The following is a 21,826-nucleotide window of genomic DNA, read 5'->3' as shown; positions in this document are numbered from 1 at the left end:
ACAATTATAAAGCACTGGAATATAAATACTGTACTTACATTTCAGTGTATGGTGTATAAAGCAGTATAAAACACGTCACTTGTCTCTATGAAAATGTAGTTTGCACTGACCTCACTAGTTCTTGTTATATAGCCTGTTGTAAAAGTAGGCAAATAGCTAGATGAGCTGATATAACCCCTTTGTATGTGCTCAGAGGTACACTTACCCCTGTTTGAGAACCACTATTCTAAGGACATTCACCACTCTCCCCACATTTAGCAGTTATCATGCTCTCTTTTGCGTGTGGAAGCTTTGGACAAAACAAAAAGGGAGAAGGACTATTGGTGAGTTACAAATGACGAATTAACTGTGGTAATGAATGACTCTCTAGCACAAAGGATAACCTTGTCCTTATGGAAGACATAGTAAGGTCCATATCCAAGAGCAGAGATTTGAGACTTTTTGCAGCTAAGATTGAAACCAGGAAGCACTTTTTTTTAAATAGAAAAGCAACACAGGAAATTGGATGGTATTTCTTCAAGAATGAATTGTGATAGTTTGCAGCACCGTGTCTTGAGACCTACATGGCTCTGCATTTATGATACCATTTGAAGTTAGCATGAGATATGGTGATGACAGCCACAACTGTGTTACCCTATAAAAAATTGAAGAGTCTGAGCACCTGGTTTTCTGGGGTTAGGAAAATGTTGTCCATATTCTTGAATAGGCTTAAAGAGTTGGAATGGCCCATATACAAACTCTACACTATTTTCAAAGTGTACTCCATCTTACTGAGGGTTTCTTTTCAACAGCTAAAATATTAGGGGTGCAGGTAGTTTCTATTAGGATGCAGGAATGGGTCCATGAGTAGAAGACTTGTCATCCATCTGCTGATAGTTATGCTCCTTTTATATGGCTCATCCTGATGGAGGCTAGGTGAACATCTGTCCAGGAGGAAACTGTATTACTTTGGCATTTAGACTAACTTTTTCTATCTCCCTGTCATCGCACGAAGGAATTTAGCATATATATTCAATCAAAACAAGCTGATGTTGGAAATGGATAAGGTAAGAGAGGTGAACTGAAGACAGACAATCCATTTAGAGGACAGATGGAACATGGACATGCCAGAATTGCTAGGAGAGAGGTACCACCACAAATGTCTTGGTATCTGTCTTGTTTCTGATGAAGATTATCAAAGAAATACTTGATTATCTAAAGCATTACTATATTTATTTCAAGTAAAATTTAAATATACCTATTCATTACTAAATGCTCACAAATAATTAACTTACACTTACTTTTTAGATCAATATCCACAATAAAGATTCCTTCATTCCACTCAAAGCAAGCCTATTTTCAAGAGAACAGTGGGAGGCTTGCTTTAGAGGGCTCACTTGAAGCTTTAGGTCTAAGTCATTCTTGGAAGTTCAGCTTCAATTATACTAATTCCAGAGATAAGCAAACAGAATTCTGACTCAACATATGCTCTCTCTGTCCCCAAGTACCTTTTACACAAACACAATATTTACAACACCATGAAAGCTGCATGAATCAATGAATTTCAACACGAATACTACACATTCTGGAAAAATGTTTTTCATTCTTTTTAAACTAGTCACAACAGCTTACTTAAAATTAAACCATTTGATTCTATTGCAGTTTTGCTGATGGTCTATGCTCATTTTCTTATTTGCAATGATCACAATGCCAGTATAATGCACTTACTGCCACCAAGAAAAATATTTAAGCACTTGCAAGGTAGTGAAGCAAAAAGTGTATAAGAACGAATTGTTCTTATTACCCTAACTTCTGAAACCAGTACTTTGCAATAGTTTGTTCATTCAGTGTAGTTTGAGCAGTGTTCTCAAGAGCTAATACAATTCTTTCAGTTGCTACACGGAAATGATTGTTCAAGCATTTCTTCAGCATATAAAGAAAGAAAATGGAAAAATATATGAATATTTTGAAGTTAACCAGTACCTAGAATTGTGCTTGCTAAACTGTCTTGTTGTTCTTTACAGTACACGTGCTTTCTATTGAGGCAAGGGAATTCAGGATCATTGCTCACTTATTTTTGTAGATTTAATCTTAAAAATAGTTTCAATAAGCAAACCATATTTTTCAATAATAATTTTAATATTAAAAATAATGTCAATTATTAATTTTTACACAATTCAGTAAATAAGTAAAACTAACTTACAACTGCTGAAAACAGCATATGGCCTACGAGAGACTTGAAGCTACAGAAGAATAGACTTTTGTTTTTCCATTCAAACTGCAGTAGTACAGCATGCTTATCAGAAGGCCATTCATTATATACCTCAAGTTAATGTTTAATTTTTCTTATTCTACTTTCATCTGTATACTGAAAGATGACTGGAATCAAAACTATTCTTCTAATTTTCATCAACCAATTAAAGGTTATTGGAAGGAGTACATTCAGCATGACAAGAAAACCATTACATTATCAAGCATGGTGTTTTGTTAGAAAAGGATAAATATTCTCCCCGCCCCCCCCCCCCCCCTTTAGAACTGTAGACAAGAAAAACTGTCCCTTTTGGAAAACTACTAAGAGGTTGTGATCTAGAATGGACTTGCAAATAAGCAGATGGGAATGTGTCTGCACAGCAATATTTTAACCAGGATACTTGCAAAGTTGCAATTTATCAAGGAAATCTATGATAACAATGCCACTGCTAAGAGTAGACCATGATCTGATAGGACAGAATAGAAAATTCTCTGTTGACTGTAATGTTCATTTGACTTCACATGCTCTCCTTATGTGGATCATATTTAGAATGAATAATATATGGGTAGATTTTCAAGGCACAAAAGGCAGTTGGCAGGCACTTATTTTCCATTGACTTGCAATGGGAGTTAGGCACCTTATGCCATTTGATACCTTTAAAAATCTCCCCCACAGTCACATAGTGGAGAAATGCTTCCGTTACAGAGTGGCTGCTCTTCTCTTCCTGTAGGAGTGCCCACAATGAAAGAGTTGTCTGTACATGCATTCAAGGAAATCAAAACCACTCCACATTCCCATTCTTCCACTCAAATCACTGCTAATTTATTTTCAAGATTTCTATTCTGGCGGCCAGGAAATCCATTCTTCAATCTTATACAAAATCCCCTAATTCGCAAAGAACTAAAGGATTGTTGCAGGAAAGAGAGATCTGGCTATCCTATAAAGAGAAATCCATGCAGTATAAGTAAGTAGCAATAAACAGCTATTTGGAAATTAGGGCTGTAAAGTGATTAAAAAATTTAATCGCAACTAATCACACAATTAAAAAATTGAATCGTGATTAATCACGCGATTAATCATGTGCGCTGCCCCCCTTTGAAATGCAGCGGCAGCATTTCAAAGGGGCAGCACCGCAGAAGACCGGGATCAGCTGGAGTTCGCAGTTGACCCTGGCTCCGTGCAGCGCTGCCCCTTGGAAAAGCCGCCCTGGCGTTTCCCAATGGGCAGCACCATGAGCCTGGGGTCAGCCGTGGCACCTCAAAGGGGCAGCGCATTAGGATCCCCAGCTCTGCATTGTGCTGCCCCTTTGAAGTCCGCTCCAGTGCTTCAAAGGGGCAGCGCTGCACGGAGCCCAGGGTCAACTAGGGACTCCAGCTGATCGCAGGCTTCTAATGCACTGCCCCTTTGAAGTGCTGGGGGCGGCACTTCAAAGGAGCAGCGCAGCATTAACCCCTGCGATTAACATGTTAAAAAATTAACATGTTAATCCTGCCCTGTGTTAATTGCAGGTATTAATGCACATCAATTGATAGCCCTATTGAAAATATGACCAGTGTTGGACTTTTTCAAATGAATACCTCACAGATTTATCTGGTATATAATTGGTTACACATTTCTTTTGACAGTTATGAATACAGTGCCCCTTTCTTATTTAGGCCCTTTATCATAGACAACACGGCAATGGGTGAGTATCTTTCCTTAGTCTGAGATATGTTTCAGCATAGAAACTCAATGATATGCATTTATGTAAAAAAAATACACGTCCTCCCAAAACATATATGCACATTGTTTAGAGAGAGGTGGTATTCTTTCAGATAAACTTGCACTTTATATATAGGGCTGCAATGTGATAGGCAAAATTACTCCACAATGACAGTAATATTAGAAATCACAGTAATTCATATTTGCAGCAATAAAAGATGTTTAAAATAGCTGAGGCTTCTCTTTGGTATCGATCCAAAATGACAGCATACTAAAACCTATTAAAATATCATAACTGCCAATTAAAGAATCACAAGGAACCATTAAACTCTAGGAAGAAAAAGAAAAAATAAAATTTGCTCAGAAAGATAATATATTTTATTAATACCTAACAGAATAGTAATAGACAATTATATGTGTACAGCAATATAATTTACTTCTGTCAGATGCATAATATTTATAGCAAAAGAAAAAATGAATCAGTCTTGATTTGGCATATAGATCTTCATGTCTCCTGACATTCACCTGAACTTGGAGATTCTGTGGACAAGCCAAAGACTGAAAATCCTTCACTTTCCCAGCAACAAATACCAAACAATTGGAGGTGTCTGGGAACAAAAAGTTACACTGTAACAAAGGGGACGCTTTTATAGTGTTTCTTGAACCTATAAGAACCTACCAAAAACTACTAGTAAAACATCAGTAACTTTTTTTTTAAATAAAAAGTATGTTGACAAAACAACATTCAAGCATGTGCTTATAAGGCAGACACCAATAGGTTTTTACCCTTTGTACTGACTACAAGTCCCTTTCAAAAGGGATGTAAGCAAGTTAGACCATTCTCACGCACACCAAGGCTGCGTCTAGACTGGCATGATTTTGCCAGTTAAAAAGTTTTTCCATTAAAAGTATTTCCGCAAAAGAGCGTCTAGATTGGCAAGTGCCTTTGAGCAAAAGATTTGCTTTTGCACAAAAGCATCTGTGCCCAGTATAGACGCGGTTTTGTGCAAGTAAGCTCCAGCGGCCATTTTCGCCATCGGGGCTTTCTTAGGCAAAATATTCCTGTCCTTGTCTACACTGGCCCTCTTGCACAAGAACACTTGCGCAAAAGAGCTTTTTCCTGAGCGGGAGCGTCAGAGTTCTTGCGCAAGAACACTGATAATCTTACATTAGATCGTCAGTGTTCTTGCCCAAATTCTCGCAGCCAGTTTAGACAGCTGGCAAGATTTTGCGCAAAAGCGGCCGCTTTTGCACTAAATCTTGCCAGTCTAGACACACCCCAAGATAATTTCTCCATGAGGTATTAGTGACAGATATTTTGCCTGCAACTAAGTTTCTGATCTTCTGACTAGACTTTATCAGTGTGAATACAGAGGGAACTATGATATCTCTGTTTAAGTCAATGTTAATTCTTTGGGGAGTTTAAATCAGCAGCATAACATGGTTAGCCAGCCACTGAGGCTGTGCTTCCAGCAACTGGTTAAGATATTATGGTTTTATTAGCTAACCAAGGATTACAATGGGCCTACAATCATGTAATGCATTCTTAATTCAAGTCCATAATGAGTTTTCCAAAGGCATGCAATTCACGTATTTTAAGAAAAGTTGAACAATTTTGTAGTAGATATGGATTTATTCCAGATATCCTATGCATTCAGTCTTGTTCTTAGATATGCATGTGAATATCAGCACCTATCAACAAAGCAGTTAACTTTAAAGGATGAATGGTAATGTTCATTTGAGGAAAGCACTGAGTCCACAGTATTAGCCATTTCTTAGATCAGAGACATTCAATGTCTGGATACAGAACATCAGGAATTTTAGTACAAAGGTTAAAATGGCCAACTTTATAAGCTAAAAGACACATTTACCATAGGGCATAGTACTACATAGTAAAATGCTTATGATTTTCAAGAACTACATGGCATAGGAAAATCTTGATACTACTACACTCCTCAGTTATAGGAAGTGATTTGAATTCCACAAAAGGACCTAAAAAGGAATGTCAGACTATCTACACATGTTCAAATAGCCGAACCTTTGGAAGACTATTTGTACAATCTGGAAGATGAATAGCATAATCAAAGACTATCTACCTTGATTAGTAGAGGTAAACAGTCTAAGAAAGAAACATTTCTTATACACATCTAGCAACCACCTGAAAATTCAGAGTAAAGAAAGGAATCCAGAACATTACAAGAATCTGAAACTAACAGGATTATTAATAATAGTAGTATTGTAAAGTTCAAACTATTTTGGGTTTTGCCTTCATAATGAATCAAAGAGTTAAATTTTTTAAGAATCAGGTTTTTATAAATGTAGAAAATATTTTAACTTTAACAAAGGGAATTGTTATATCATGTTGAGAATTAAAGACTGTTAAGTACAAATTCCTTCTTTTTCCCTTCAGTTCTTCCCCTGAAGTGTAGGAAAGTCACTTTGGCAAGTCTCTTAATCTTCTCCGTATCAGTTCCTCATCTGTAAAATGGAGTTAAAATTACCCATAATAAAGGTGTGTTGTAAAGCTAACACTGCAGTTAGATAACATAACATTGGTGAGGTACTTGAATAATGAAGTGAACACCCGAGGAAAGCCTATAAATGCATACACAAAGGGATGCCAGATAGGGCCTTACATGAGTAACAAAAGGGACCCTTTAAAAAATAAGGTCTTGCTGATCACTCTTCAAGGCCCGGGAATATTTATACAATATTTAAAGATGCAAAAGAGAAGGATCACAGAATAAGGCAAACCAAATACTGCCTTAGGGTATGTCTACAATACCCCCCTAGTTTGAACTAGGGGGGGGTAATGTAGTCATACAGAGTTGCAAATGAAGCCCGGGATTTGAATTTCCCGGGCTTCATCTGCATAAAGCCGGCCGGCGTCATTTTTAAATGCTGGCTAGGTCGGACCTTGTGCCGTGCGGCTACACGCGGCACGGACTAGCTAGTTCGGATTAGGCTTCCTATCTGAACTAGTGGAATGAGGTGTACACAGCTAGTTCGGATTAGGAAGCCTAATCCGAACTAGCTAGTCCGTGCCGCGTGTAGCCGCGCGGCACGGGATCCGACCTAGCCGGCATTTAAAAGTGGCGCCGGCCGGCTTTATGCAAATGAAGCCCGGGAAATTCAAATCCTGGGCTTCATTTGCAACTCTGTAGGACTACATTACCCCCCCCCCCATAGTTCGAACTAGGGGGGTAGTATAGACATACCCTTATATAACAAGCATGGTCTATTCCATGCTTACTGTCTTCTTGTCTTTCAGATACAACTACCTGGACAAGAGCCATCTGCTGAAGCATCACAGCCCACCAGGACAGGAATAAATTGGAGAACCATGGCATTACTTAGCCCACAGGCTGTTATCTCACGACTACTGAAAACTTGTCCATGAGCCAGGTCATATTGCCTTGGATCTCCCACAGAACAGATTGCAATGACTCAGGATTTTTCTGGGTCAAAGTCAGCCAGGCCGCAATGTGGTCCCTGTCATACACAGAACCAATTCTCCTGTATCCATTCTGGGTATTGTATTCCCATATTCTTATTTAAAACTGCTCTAAAAAAGTCATAACAAAGGGCTTTCTTTCAGCATTAATTTGAAATACAAAGTTTAAATTTTGGCAATGAGTGGCAGAAAATGAATGTCAGAGAAACCAATCTATAACCCCAGAGGAAAGTGAAACCATATTAATGGTGACGCTATTTTAGATCACTTTACAAGATAATCAAACCACACTGAATACATAAAATAATAAAGTTATGGTATCACACATGCATACTCCGACTGTGTATTCCTGAGACCTTTCTGAAATGAAATATATGACCATACCCTAGAGCCATAGTCACCAACCAGTAGATTGTGAGCTACTGGTAGATCTCAGGGGCTCTTGAGCCCTCTCTGAACTGCGCGCCTGCGCAGTACATTTACATTAGATTTCCTCATTTGAGGAGCAGCTACTCACTGAGCAACAACACAGGTTTTGAGTAGCTGCGAGGAATGGTGGGAGCTGGAAGGTCGGGAGGGCTGAAACACCACAGCCAGCTGACTGTGGCTTTCACAGCTGGCGCTAGGTGCAGCCTCCCTGGGCTGAGCGCAGGGCAGCCAGGCTGGAGGGAAGAGAAGCAGCTGCCTGGTCAGCTGGCCATGGCGCTCAGCCAGAGTGCACAACGCTCCACATGGGCTGGCGCAGAAGAGAAGCTGCCTGGCCTGCTGGCTGTGGCGTTCAGCCCAGAGGAGGCTGAACCGCACTCCAGCTGATCGTGCGGCTTCCCCTCTGCGCCTGCTCACATGGAGCTTGGTGGCACCCTGGCTGAGCACCACGGCCAGCTGGCCGGGCAGCCGCTTTTCTTCGCTCCAGCCTGGTTGCCCTGCGGTCAGTCCGGAGGGAGCGCGGGTCGGAGTCTTCCCTCCGTGGCTGGTGTAGGGAACTCCCTGCCCCCAACCTTGTTCCCTCTCCTCTGCCCCAAACTTGTCCCCCGCCCTCCTGGCCTCCTGTTCCCTCTCCCTTGCCCCCCCAACCCTGCTGCAGAAACCTGCCCCCCCCTGCAGAAACTTTTCCCCCGGCACCCTGCCCCCCCTGCAGAAACCAGTTCCTTCTGGCACCCTGTCTCCTACTACAGAAATCTGCCCCCCTGCTCCCCTGTGCAGAAACCTGTCTCCCCCCCCCCAGCACCCTGTCCCCTGCTGCAGAAACCTGTCCTGGCACCCTGCCCCCTCTCCCCTCCCCCCACTGGCACCCTGTTCCCTGCTCCAGAACCCACTAGCACTCATCCCCAGGACTGTGTCCCCTGCTCCCAAATGACTTTTCTATGGGTCAGTGACCCCTGACTCAAGGCAGGTTCCCTGCCATTCTCATAAATAAAGACAATGCAGAAACTTTTTGTGTTTAACATAGTATTCTATTTAAAAATGAAGCCTGGCCAACAAACCCCCAATTGGGGCCAAGCCCCCATCTGGCCACAACCACTCCTGCACTCCCCCTTCCCCAGACCCTAGATCTGAGCCTATCAAACACTGGAACCTTATGCCCTCAGCCCCTCACATACCCCAACCCTAATTCCTGCACCCTCACATCCGCAAGCCTGTGGCTTGCTTAGTATCCCAACACTGCCCAGCCTGGAGCCCCCTCCCCGAGCCAGTGTCCCCTTCTCCACCTCCTCCTGCATCCAGATTTCCTCCCAGAGCTTGCACCTCTCACCCCTTCCCACACCCAAATCCCTCATTCCCACTCCAGAGCCTACACATCCTGTCTCAACACAGCAAGGGTCCAGCTAGACTGCAGGAGTTTTTCAGGATTCGTGAGATATCCCAAAAAAATTCTTCTGCATCCAGGGTTGCGTTTGTTCTTCCGCTTTTTTAGTGGAAGAGCAAACAGGCTCTTTTGGTCACCCCTATATTCCTCTTTCCACAAGGAATAAGGTGGCTTCCAAAAGAAGGGTTTTTTTTCTGACATTTGGTCCAGTGTAGACAGGCCAAATGTTGGAAAAACCTCTTCCTACAGAAGAATAAAAAAATAAAATAAGCAGCAGTATAAGGATTGGGGATAGCAAGTGATGGAGAGGAGGAGAATAGAGAGGGCGGGGCTTCAAGGAAGGGGTGGGGCGGGGCGGTAGATCTTGGCTTGGTCTGTCATTTAAAAAGTGATCTTGGGTGTAAAAAGGTTGGAGACCACTGCCCTAGAGTGTTAGTTCTTATTTTACTTACAAAATGGTTACCATAGTGTTTTTACTAGTTAACAGTATTCTCAATTACATAATTCAGTCTTCATGAAGTAGCCAGCTACATTGGTCCCCAAGTCCATGACATTTTATAAGTGACTGCCAGAGAGCTATCATTCCACCACAAACGAATGACTGTCATATCTCCCTCTCAACAAAAAAGTAAAACAAAGTCAATGAAAATACAACACAACCCCCAACAATATTCCCCAATCAAAGGCGAACAAAGAGAACAGAATGCTTCACAAAGCATTGCTGATGTTGATTTTACATGAAAGGCATCCTGATAGAGTTTTATACTTCAGCTGATTACTATATTAACAGACAGCTGTAATAAATAAGTAAAATAATGATCTTTTGAAATGGGTAAATAATTACATGTTCTCTATGCACAATTTCATTACATTACATTGTGTAGAAAAAATAGAAAGTGTGGCAAAATCAAAAAGGAGTTGTATAAAAAGTGGAAATTAGGTTGACATACCAAGGATGGATATAAGCAAACAACACAGGTATGCAGGGGCAAGATTAGAAATGCAAAGGCACAAAACGAGCTAAATATAGATAGAGACATAAAGGGTGACAAGAAGACATTCTACAAATATATTAGAAGCAAGAGGAAGACTAAGGAAGACCATTGCTCAGTGAAGAGAGAGAAACAATAACAGGAAACATGGAAATGGTAGAGGTGCTGAATGACTTTTGTTTCGGTTGTCACCAGGAAGTTTGATGGTGAGGGAATGCCGAACATAGTGAATGCTAGTGGAAATTGGATAGATTTAGAAGTTAATATAAAATAAAAAAGTAATTGAAGACATCTAACTTTTCTAAGTAATTTTTAAGTCACCTGGGCCAGATGAAACACATCCTGGAATACTCAAGGAGCAGATAGAGGAGGTATCTCAGACTTAAGTAATCATCTTTGAAAAGTCTTGGAAGTCGGGAGAGATTCCAGAAGACTGGAAAAGGGCAAATACAGTGCCCATCTATAAAAACGGAAATAAGAACCCAGGAAAAGTAAGTTTAACTTCTGTGCCAGGAAAGATGATGGAGCAAGTAATTAAGGAATTCATCTGCAAACATCTGGAAGATAATAAGGTTATAGGTAATGGCCAATATGGATTTGTAAAGGATAAATCATGTCAAACTAATCTGATAGCTCTCTTTGATAGGATATCAAGCTTTATGGATAAGGGAGAAGCAGTGGCTGTGGTATGCCTAGACTTTAGAAAGGCATTTGACATGGTCTCACATGACCTTCTTATCAAGAAATAGAACTAGGGAAATAGAACCTAGTTGGGGCTACTATACTGTGGGTGCATGACTGGTTGGTAAACATCTTCTCAGAGAGTAGTTATTAATGGTTCACAATCCTGCTGGAAGTGGGATTCCACAGGGGTCTGTTTTGGGACTTGTTCAATATCTGCATAAATGATTTAGATGATGGCAAAGGAAGTACACTCATGGGCTGTGTCTAAACTGGGCCACTTATTCTGGAAAATCAGCCGCTTTTCCGGAATAAGCTGCGAGCTGTCTACACTGGCCCTTGAATTTCCGGAATAGCAACAATGCTCTACTGTACAAAATCAGCCGCTATTCTGGAAAAACTATTCTGCTCCTGCTTGGGCATAAGTCCTTATTCCGGAACACTGTTCCGGAAAAGGGCCAGTGTAGACAGCCCAGTAGTCTTTTCCGGAAAAAAGCCCCGATCGCGAAAATGGCGACCGGGGCTCTTTTCCGGAAAAGCGCGTCTACATTGGCCACAGACGCTTTTCTGGAAAAAGGGCTTTTCTGGAAAAGCAGCCTGCCAATGTAGATGCTCCTTTTCTGGAAAAACTGAAAATGGAATAGTATTCCGTTTTAAGCAGTTCCGGAAATTCATGCCAGTGTAGACACAGCCATTAAGTTTGCAGATGATACCAAGTTGAGAGGGGTTGCAAGTGCTTTGGAGAATAGGGTCAAAATTCAAAATCATCTGAACAAACTAGAGAAATGATCTGAGATAAATAGGATGAAGTTTAATAAGGACAAATTCAAAGTACTCCACTTGAAGGAACAATCAGTTTCACACATACAGAATGGGAAGTGATTGTCTAGGAAGGAGTACTATGGTCCTGGTGGACCACAAGTTGAACATGAGTCAACAACATGACACAGTTGCAAAAAAAGCAAACATGATTCTGGGATGCATTAACAGCAGTGTTTTGAGCAAGACATGAGAAGTCATTCTTCCGCTCTACTCTGCGCTGATTAGGCCTCAATTGGAGTACTATGCCTAGTTCTGGGCACTGCATTTCAAGAAAGATTTGGAGAAGGTGCAGAGAAGAGCAACAAAAAAGATTAAAGGTCTAGAAAGCATGACCTATGATGGAAGACTAAAAGAATTGGGCTTGTTTAGAAGATTAAGAGACGACATGATAGCAATTTTCAAGTATCTAAAAGGGTGTTAGAACGAGAAGGTAGAAAAATTGTTCTCAGCCTCTGATGATTGGAGAAGAAGCAATTGGCTTAAACTGCAGCAAGGGAGGTTTAAGTTGGACATTAGGAAAAACTTCCCAACTGTCAGGGTGGTTAAACACTGGAATAAATTGCATAGGGAGGTCGTGGAATCCTCATCACTGGAGATATTTAAGAGCAGGTTGGACAGACATCTATATCAGGGATTATCTAGATAGTGCTTGGTCCTGCCATGAGGACAGGGGATTGGACTTGATGACCTCTCAAGGTCTCTTCCAGTTCTAGTATTCTATGATTCTATTAATATCAAACATGCATCTAGAATATCAGATAAAGAAACATGAGAGGTAATGGCTAGAATTACAAATGCGATTTTAGTAATCTACACAAATATAGGAAAAAATAAATATTTTCTAGCACAGTTTTAGTATTACAGCTCAGATGTAAAGACACACAAACTGATGGACATGAACTGCAAAACATTTTATGTTATTTTACATTTTATGTTATTTTACATTTGGTGTTTTAACCTCCAAAGTGTAACTGACATTTTTAAACATCATAGCAAGCAACGTAAGTAAATACATGAGGACCTTGTCTGCAATTCAACTCCTCCCTGATGTTAACTTGAGAGTCTGAAAAAAGGAGACGCGGGAAAGTAACAGGAAAATTGTATTTGTCTGACCTTGTGACAGCCATATTATAGGCAACAAGCAATTTGAATGGTAGTATCTGGGTGCAACAGGCAATGGGAATTTGGAAAGTTGCCATGCCCTTAACTTCTCCTTTATAAAGCATTCTTCTGCAGTTGCCTATTTACTCTTAGCTAGCTAGAGTTCCAGAAGGTCCAATAACATAAGTATTTATGAAACACATTCACAATTTTATTGTTAGTAAGAGCTTTATGTGTAAACAGGTGTTACCTTCATAGCTACGAACACAAAATATTAATGTGGTTTAGTAGACCATAAAGATGAAGAATTGCTCAACAAATATTTTGCTATATAAGCATAAAAAAACATTGGAACGCTTGCTTTCAGGACTAGTGAAGATGGAACCATTGTACTGCTGTATACTCTTATTTGTAAAAGAAAGCAAACCTTGTTGTTCTTGTGCAAGCTGGTCTGCTTTGTAGTACCAGTATAGTCTTTGAATTGCACAGTATCTGACTGATTTAAAGAGCAATACTTCTGCAACATAGCTAGCAGATTGTATTCAGGCAGCTTCTATATTTGGCCACTGTTGGCAGACAGGATATTGGGCTAGATGAACCTTTGGTCTGACCCAGTATGGCTGTTCTTATGTACTACACAGGTGTATTACACTCTCTAATCTGACACTGTTGGAACCTGACTGGTGCTGAACCAGAGAATTTGTCAGACTACAGGAGTTCAATGTTGTCTAGCAGCATTACCAACAATTCCACTACTTACTGGGCCCTTAGAAGACATTTAGAGGTAAATTAGAGCTAAATAACAGCACAGAACACTGAGAGCCAGGCCTGGTGACTTAAAACAAACTTTATGGGACTGTGGGATATTTGGCCACACCCGTGATAAGTGGCCATTCAGTTAACTAAAATCACGCCAGACCATGGATGTTGCCAGCCCAGAGTGTGCCAGACAAGAGAGGTTCAGCCTGTACTACCAAAGTGATTATTTTCCAAGTAATGGCTTTTTGAATCGAGGGAGGTAGAACAAAAGTCAAGCTGTAAGCAATCATTTTAAGAATCCAAGAAACTCATTTCTGTTTTTGAAGGTTCTGATGTCTCCAAAACATAGGCCAAAATAGACTGGTTTATAAAGTTTCCTAATTGCTATGCCTATGAAAGGAGAATTGTTCAGAGAGACTCGGTATCTTTCTCTCTATGCTCACCGTGAAGGACAGAGTAACTACAAATGAGGACATGAATGGTAAAGCAACACCACCTTTTGGGCCAGATGAAAAAACATGCTTAGACACTATTCAAAATTTGGATCAAAAATAGATCCAGAAGGCACCTACTAGTGGGCAGTATGGAAAAACCACATGATACTATTAGTCAATAGCCTGACACAATTCAAGAGATTCAGAGTGAATCAGAGAACACAGAAACCTTTAATACAGCTCTCAATTAAGGACAATGCCCTCTTGCATAGGAAGCTAGAAGTGCTTCAGAATTCATCAAAGAACAGCAATTTAAATAGATTTGGACTTCCTGAGGGAGTTATTCCCATGGAAACTTTCCCAGCTCTTGTAGAATTTATATTAAATGAGGCACTTAATCCCTGTCCTCCCTGCCTCTCCCCTCCCCCCAAGTTTTACATCCTATTAAAGTTTTCTGTTAATTCTATCAGGGAAGGAACTCTTCATATCTCATATTGGTACTTTATATGAGACCTATCCTTTATGATAAAAACTGGTTAGGTTCATGTTATTTTTATATTATAAAGTGAGGGAAGAAATTGTATCTATAATTACTTATACAACAGTATGTTAAAAAGAACATGAAAGTAATAAAATCAAAGATTCAAGAAAGTTAGTATAAGTATTAAGTGCTTCACAATTGTTCGTGAATTTATCTTAATACCTCTCTGAGATATTATTCTCCCTTACAGATGACAAACTTAGATACAGAGAAATTAAGGCCAAAATTATTCACATATTTTGTATGTCCAAACTGAGACTCCTATGGCTTGATTTTTCAGAATACTTAGCATTTTCATAACATTTTGTGTGTTCAAGCATAGCTCCAACTAGCTCCAGTTGCAACTGGGAGTACATTGGGCATTGGAGATTGCAGAGAGCAGGTGCCTCAAGTTGCCAGAAAACGAAGAACTTGCAATTACTGATTTTAATTCTTGTCACTTCTGCCTCCTCTCTAGAATTTCCTAAGTTGGAAGTGTTTGACTTTGCAAGCTTATCATTCTTTTAACTGCTTTGTTCCTATATTGGCTTTTCTTCTGTTTATATAGTGTTGTACATAGATTTTAAAAAAACATTTAAATGTAAAAACTGAAATTTCATCAGATGAAACCATACTGGCCCCCACATGGCTCATCAGTAGAAATTGGGACCTTTACATTCATGCCACAGACTTTTGTCACTTGAACTGATGGAGTCACTGGCAGCAGAAGGTGGCTGTTATTGTCCTCCCTAGACTGACTAGTTACTAGAGGGGAATGAGGCACACATCCTGCCAGTGAGTCACAGCTATCTGCTGCACAACAAAGGAATGCTGAAACTCAGAACTCCTGGTTTCAATTCCTAGTTCTAGAGAAAAGAGTTCTATCCTTGTTCCCATCCTCAGACCTTTTCAAACTCCTATGGCATAGCCCTCCCCCCTAATTCAGCATGTTTCATCCCCTGAAGTTCCTGCTCATCCTCCCCACCCCTCCCATTCTGCTCTTATACCTACCGGCAGAGTTCCTGTGCAGGTACTTTGCTGAAATGAGATAGAATTACAACTGTGCCGAAATTAAGCAAGTGCTTTACCGAATCAAGGCTTAAGTGCTAAGTCATAGTAAGTGCTGCTGCTTGCAAAAGGAGCTTCATTACAATCTCTTTCTCCCTTAACTCAAACTGGAGGCTCTTGCTACACTTCAGCTTGTCAGTAAACACTTTGCCTCTCTCCCTCCCCTGCATAGTAAGTTCCCCAAACAGCTCCCTCCCTTCACAGAGAGAAACCACAAGGTATCTTCCTTCTCCAACTATAATGACCTTCAAGGTCCATAGAGTCCCACATGGCCAGCATCAACACTTTCATAAATTCCCCTAACACTTACTGGATTATTTTGGAAAAATGCCTTTTATCCATTCTCAGACTAGGACTAAATTTCTTTAGATAATGTAGAGAATGATTGAAAAGATTATTATTTAGGCCCAAGTTTTCAAATTGGATGCAGAAAGTTAATTTCTTAAAACCACATTCACATGCTTAATTAAGTATTTTCACAGCTGCTGAGCAATTCAGAAGATCAGCATGACAGAACATCAGGACACTTAAATAATGTATAATTAGGCATTTATTTAGCAGTTTAACTTCAGACTCCCAGATTGGAAATATTTTGCTTTAGTTTTTCATCATAGCAAAAGGAAAAAAGAATTTCCTTCCAATCAAATAACATGTAGCCTTTCAAAGCAATCTGGTCCATATTCATTACACAGCAGCATACAGTGACAATATGGTATCGTTTATTAAGCTGAATTTTTATAATAAATACAGGGATCTAACTAAAGAAGTGTTTCCTTAATCCTCAGGACAACAAACTTGCAACATAAACTGACATGGAGCAAAATACACTCCTTCTTTTTGAATTGACTCTCCATAACATCATATTAAAAACATTTCAATAAATATTCAGTTAAAGAAAAAAAATGTCCAGAGATAGAGCTCTCCCCCATAGCTGACTGTGCAGCCACTCAAACTAAAAATAAAGCAGGAATTATGAAGACAACTAACGTGTTATCTATTACAAAGGGCAAAAAGAATGCAGCTTGCAGTGAACACAAACTATTGCATACCTCAAAGGAAAAAAGCACCATCCTACATCCTACCACTGATAACAGCAGAGCCAACAATTACCCTTAACAAATATGACTATACAAAATCCCCTCAAACACAGATCCACACAAGAATTTTGGATAACTGGCCATTGTCATTTACCGTTAATACCAAAGATTAGTAAAGAAAACACAATACTATAGCTAGGATTTTGTCAAAAGCATAAAAGACATTTGCCTATCAAAGATTCTATCTACCACATACCACCAAGATTCTATCTACCACACTCCTGGAATCAAATCACAGTGGCATTATCTAAGTAAAATGCCAACAAACAAGCAGATTTCTTAAAAATATAGCACTAAAATGACCAAAATATCTCAAACAATATACATTTATTACATGGTTCTTTAACTGGTTACTGATGAAATATCTTTGTGGCTATGGATTAAATATTTTTAAGAAGTAAAATCACTATTAATGAAGAGTTGTGAGAAAATGCCTTATTACCCACAATCCCAACTCAAATATACATGGAGGAATGAAGGAATCCATAGAGCAGTTTTATCAAAAACCACCCTGAATATTTGTAATATTGCTAATGAATCTGCCAGTTTTAGGAAAGAATATTTGAATATTTGCTTCATTTTCATCTTCCAAAAATACAATAAAAAGGTATTTATTGCCTAGCATCACTTCTTGTTCCTTATTTATAACTGGAATTACTAAGCACTCAATTAGGACACAATACTCTTTTAAAATGACTTTTTGTAGACAAAACTCACTCAGTTTCCATTTCTTCTTCAGAACATCTGTTTCTCTTTAGACATGCAGTACACAACATATCATCCAAGGATATAACTGGATGGAGGAAAATGAACAAGAGTCTAAAAGCAAATACAACCTTTATTAGATTTATCTAGTTAAAACAGTCTGTGCATTTTATAAAAAATATTCTTCATTTTTGACTGCCACTTAATTTCAATGTCTATGGTACATCTCTCTCTCTCTCTCTCTCTCTCTCTCTGAAGTTAGCTATTTGTGTATTAAAAACCTGTAAACAGGTGTCCATACTAATACTCTACTTCCAAGTCAAAGCTGGGGTGTGAAATGTGACCTAGTTCAATAATTTTCACCCGAGCCTTTTTTTTAAGTATGAAGTATACATGAGTGGAGCATGGAACTATCCACGTGCTAGCACAAAAATTCATAGGATCCTTTTCTGCTTCTGCTCTCTTATCTATAATCTACAGTATACACATTAGGAACACAAAAGCTGGGAAAAGGCTAAAGAATTTGTAAAAGCAGTTTTGGAAAATTTCAGTAAGAACCGTTCTATATAATGCTTATCTGCTGAAATTTACAGATCTTTGTTACTTGAAGATTTTGCACTGATACTGTACTCTGATCAGGAAATGCTTACTCTGGAGCATAAAGGAAACATCATGCTGTCTAAAATGTGAATGTGGACACAACTGACAAAATAGGATAGTGAGCAGATTACTACTATTATTTTCAGTGATCTTTTCAAGTCACTCAACAGTCATATCGGCTGTCATTGATGAGGCAACTTTGAAAGAGTTCAAACCAAAAATCACAGTGATCTGGAACCAATGCAATATTCTTTTTTAATATAAGAGTTACACTTTAGCGGCAACAGTAACAGAAATTATGGGTTTTCTGAATTTAGAAACATTTAAAAATACTTAGGAAAGAGCATGCCCCACATTGCTTAACTGACACCTTAAGGAGAATACACTTAAACTAGATTCAGCTACCAATTACTGGACACAAATTCTCATAAATGAGAAAACACAAGATATCTTTTCCTCCATAATCTCCTAAAACATATCAATTAAAAGTGACCTGAGGAAACTATATACAAAAACCAAATGAGATTTCCTAACAAAAGTACATTGATATCGTAAAAGAATAATTTTACATGAACATTACACCTTAATCCTTAAAGAGCCACAAATATAAATCAAGCCATAAATCATTCCACGAGGAGTAACGGTAGTTCGAACTAGGAAGCCTAGTTCGAACTGCCTAGTTCGTGCCGCGTGTAGCCGCGCGGCACAGGGTTCGAACAAGCGGGGATTTAAAAATGGCGGAGCTCCGCTTATGCAAATGAAGCCCGGGAAATTCAAATCCCAGGCTTCATTTGCAAGTGCAGTATGCCTACATTACCCCGCTAGTTCGAACTAGCGGGGTAGTGTAGACATACCCTATACTACTGAAGCACAAAATAATGAAAGGCATCAGAAAAGCTTTTTTTTTTTTTTTTTAAAGACAATTCCATTAAATTAAAAGGTACTATTTAAAATGGTTAAATATAGTAATTGATGATGGAACTCTAGTGCAGGATGCAACTGAAGCAAATGCATTATAGAAACAACACACAATATCACTTTCAAGATCCATCAGTCATACAAACTGGGACACTCAAACAAGGAAGGCCATGAGACCATGATGCTATCATTTTAAAAAATGGAAGGGCTATGCTCTCCCACCTTTTACTGGTTGTACAGGAAAGCAATGGGGAATGGGCAGGAGAATAAGTGGGGCGGGGGAGGAGCAGCGCCTTAGAGGAGGTGCACTGCACAACAACAGGGGAAAAGGGGAAGCGGCAGCATGAGGGGTAGGCTAGAGGAAGGAGCAGCAAGCGGCGTAGGGCCACAGTTTGGGTGCAGGTGGCCCCTTCAGCTTTAGGGAGATTTTCTCACTCCTGCCTATCACAACAACATGTGGTATACCCCCATGGTTCCCAACCTTTTTTATGCCAGGGACTGGCAAACCCATTCACAAACTTTTGACAGACCAGTAACATTTTATTTGCATATTTGCTTATTTATTATGCAAATATACAAACACAATGTTATCTGACCGCCTAGCCCCAAACCAGCCCCTTGCTCCTCAGTGGCTAATATGCTTTGACCCCCAACCAATGCCCTTTAACCTCTGATCTCTATAGCCCATGTCAACACCCTTTTGCTCCATGATCCCACCACACCCTCACCCAACACCCCTTTTCTCACCCACCCCAATACTCCCCAGAGCGAGGCTGCCCCACTAGGGAGTGTGGCTATTACTGCCGTGCAGACAGGGGGAGAGGCCATTGGCAGCACACACAGTCCTTCCTCTGCGTTCCCTCCCTCCTAAGCGTCTTGCCCCCCATGGATGGGGGGGAGCGCAGCGCCCCAGCCGGGCCACCATTACTGAGGAGGGAAGAGAGGGAGGCGCCTCTTCTTGCCACCGTCTCAGTGCCGCTGCCGGCAAAATGGCAACGCGGGTAGAATGTGGAGCCCTGGCTGGCCGCCATTACTGAGGCGGGACGAAGGGAAGGAAGGAGGTGCTTCCTCCTCCGCTTCCTCCTGCTGACAGGTTAGCCCTAGTGTCGCTGCCGGCAAAAGTGGCCATGTGGGCAGGGGGAGTGGCCATTTGTGGTATACACACTCCCTCTTTCTTTGCACCCCCTCCCTCTCCAAGCATGGAGGTGGGAGGAAGGCGCTTCCTCCTCCGCAACCATAGCTGCCAGAGCTGAACCACCGTGAACAGCCAGTTTGAGCTCTGGCAGCCACCATGGCCTGGTAGCCTGTGAATCACAGACCAACAACGGTCCAAGGACCAGCGGCTGGGAACCACTGGTATACCTCAGCCAGTGCACTAAAAGCCCTAACAACTATGTGGGGGAAGCCAAACCATCACCATGCTTTTCAATGAACTCACCTAAAGGCAAACACTTTTCACAAAATTATCACTCTATATCAGACCTCTCTATCCTCAAAGGAAACCTGCACAACACTTTCAAAAGGTGAGCCTGGGTGCTTAAATTCACAACTTTGCGAGACACTAAAAGTCAGCGTTAATAAACACACTAGATTTATGCCTTATTAAAATAATCTGCCACCCATTAACCCATACTTTTTGTCCTGTACCAGCAAAGTATTAACAGATAATTTCACTTCAAATAGTGTTTTATAATGTGTGTTAACTACTTAGGCTAAACAATTTGTTCCACCACATGGAGCTGTGACACTAAGCTCCTTTCCCATGCCTAAAGATGGGCTCAAACGCTTGTCTTTCACCAACAGAAGTTGATCTAATAAAAGATATGATCTCACCTTTTCTCTCTTATTTTCTGGGACCAACACATCTACAACAGCACTGCAAATAAAAAGGATTGTATGGTAATAAGAAAATACCATCTGTAATTACACTGATAGACTAAAACAGCATGAGGTATAATATCCCTTGTTTCAGGAAATGATTACAAGGTTGTGCTAAAAAGAATTACACAATTGTATGATACAAGTAGGTGCATTATAGGTGTTTTACACTTCTCAATTATATGACAGCCAAGGGAACAAATATTAAAGTGTGACTAGGCCTATTTTTCTGAGCCCTGGTCTTATTTCAAAATAACAAGCACAGAATCCACACTACCAAGGCTATTATTTCGAATTAATGGGCTGATTATTTCAAAATCTGTACCTCTGCTTTCTTCTGGAAATAACACTTATTTTAAAATTGCCATTTTGAAATAGCTTAGTGTGGACGATCAGTGCTGCTAATTCAAAATAATTGCCCTCCAGAGGCCTCTCACAGTTGCACTTGTGTCTGCTCTGGCCACACCTGCCAACTCCACTTCTCCTGTGGAGCTTAAAACTCCAGGCTGCAGGAAAAGGGCTTTTGGCATGTGCAGACCTTTGTCAGTCCTGTGCTACACAGCACCAATCTGGAGCCATTGCAGACCCCAGCGCCTCTGAGAGGACTCCATGGCTGCCAGCACTCCCACAGTACCCTCGGCTGCCACTGGCCAAGCAAGCAGGAGAACAAGGGCCTGGACTGGTGTGGAGATCCTGGATCTCATTGAGGTCTGGGGAGAGGAGACCAACCTCTAAAATCTCCGCACTCGGAAGAGAAACGCCAATGTCCATGGCTGGACGATTGCCAGCCCGGATGAAAAAAGACAAACCCTTGACCAGGTCTGCATGAAAATCAAAGAGCTCCAACAAGCCTACCACAAAGTCACAGAGCAGAGTGGATGCTCTCGGGTGGCACCTCATATGCCCTTCTACTTCAACCAGCTCGATGCCATTCTGGGAGGGAGGCCAGTCACCTCCGCCACCATCATTGTAGTGTCTGGTCAGGACATGCCTGGCTTCAGCCTCCAAGAGAGTGGGATTGTGGAAGAGAAGGAAGATCAGGAGGCCAATCAGGCAACC

At 40.7% G+C, this 21,826-nt stretch overlaps 1 protein-coding gene across 5 annotated transcripts in view; it reads right to left on the bottom strand.

Annotated features, from left to right (window-relative positions):
• Positions 1-21,826, bottom strand: part of ARL15 (ARF like GTPase 15) — a 301,461-nt gene that overhangs the window by 18,606 nt on the left and 261,029 nt on the right. The window contains exon 7 of one of the 5 annotated variants that reach the window (XR_012904918.1): positions 17,384-17,485. The exons of 3 other annotated variants lie outside the window; for them this stretch is intronic. Coding sequence is in view for 1 of the 2 variants with exons in the window: in XM_075932475.1 (XP_075788590.1) it covers positions 17,421-17,459 (39 nt within the window). In the remaining variant the exon portion in view is untranslated. The remainder of the gene's footprint in view (positions 1-17,383; positions 17,486-21,826) is intronic. One more of the 5 variants, XM_075932475.1, reaches the window with a different exon arrangement.

This window comes from Pelodiscus sinensis, chromosome 6, assembly GCF_049634645.1.
Source record: "Pelodiscus sinensis isolate JC-2024 chromosome 6, ASM4963464v1, whole genome shotgun sequence".
Classification (NCBI taxonomy): Eukaryota; Metazoa; Chordata; order Testudines; family Trionychidae; genus Pelodiscus; species Pelodiscus sinensis.
Note: the sequence above shows the minus strand (reverse complement) of the source record. Positions and strands in the feature narration are given on the sequence as shown.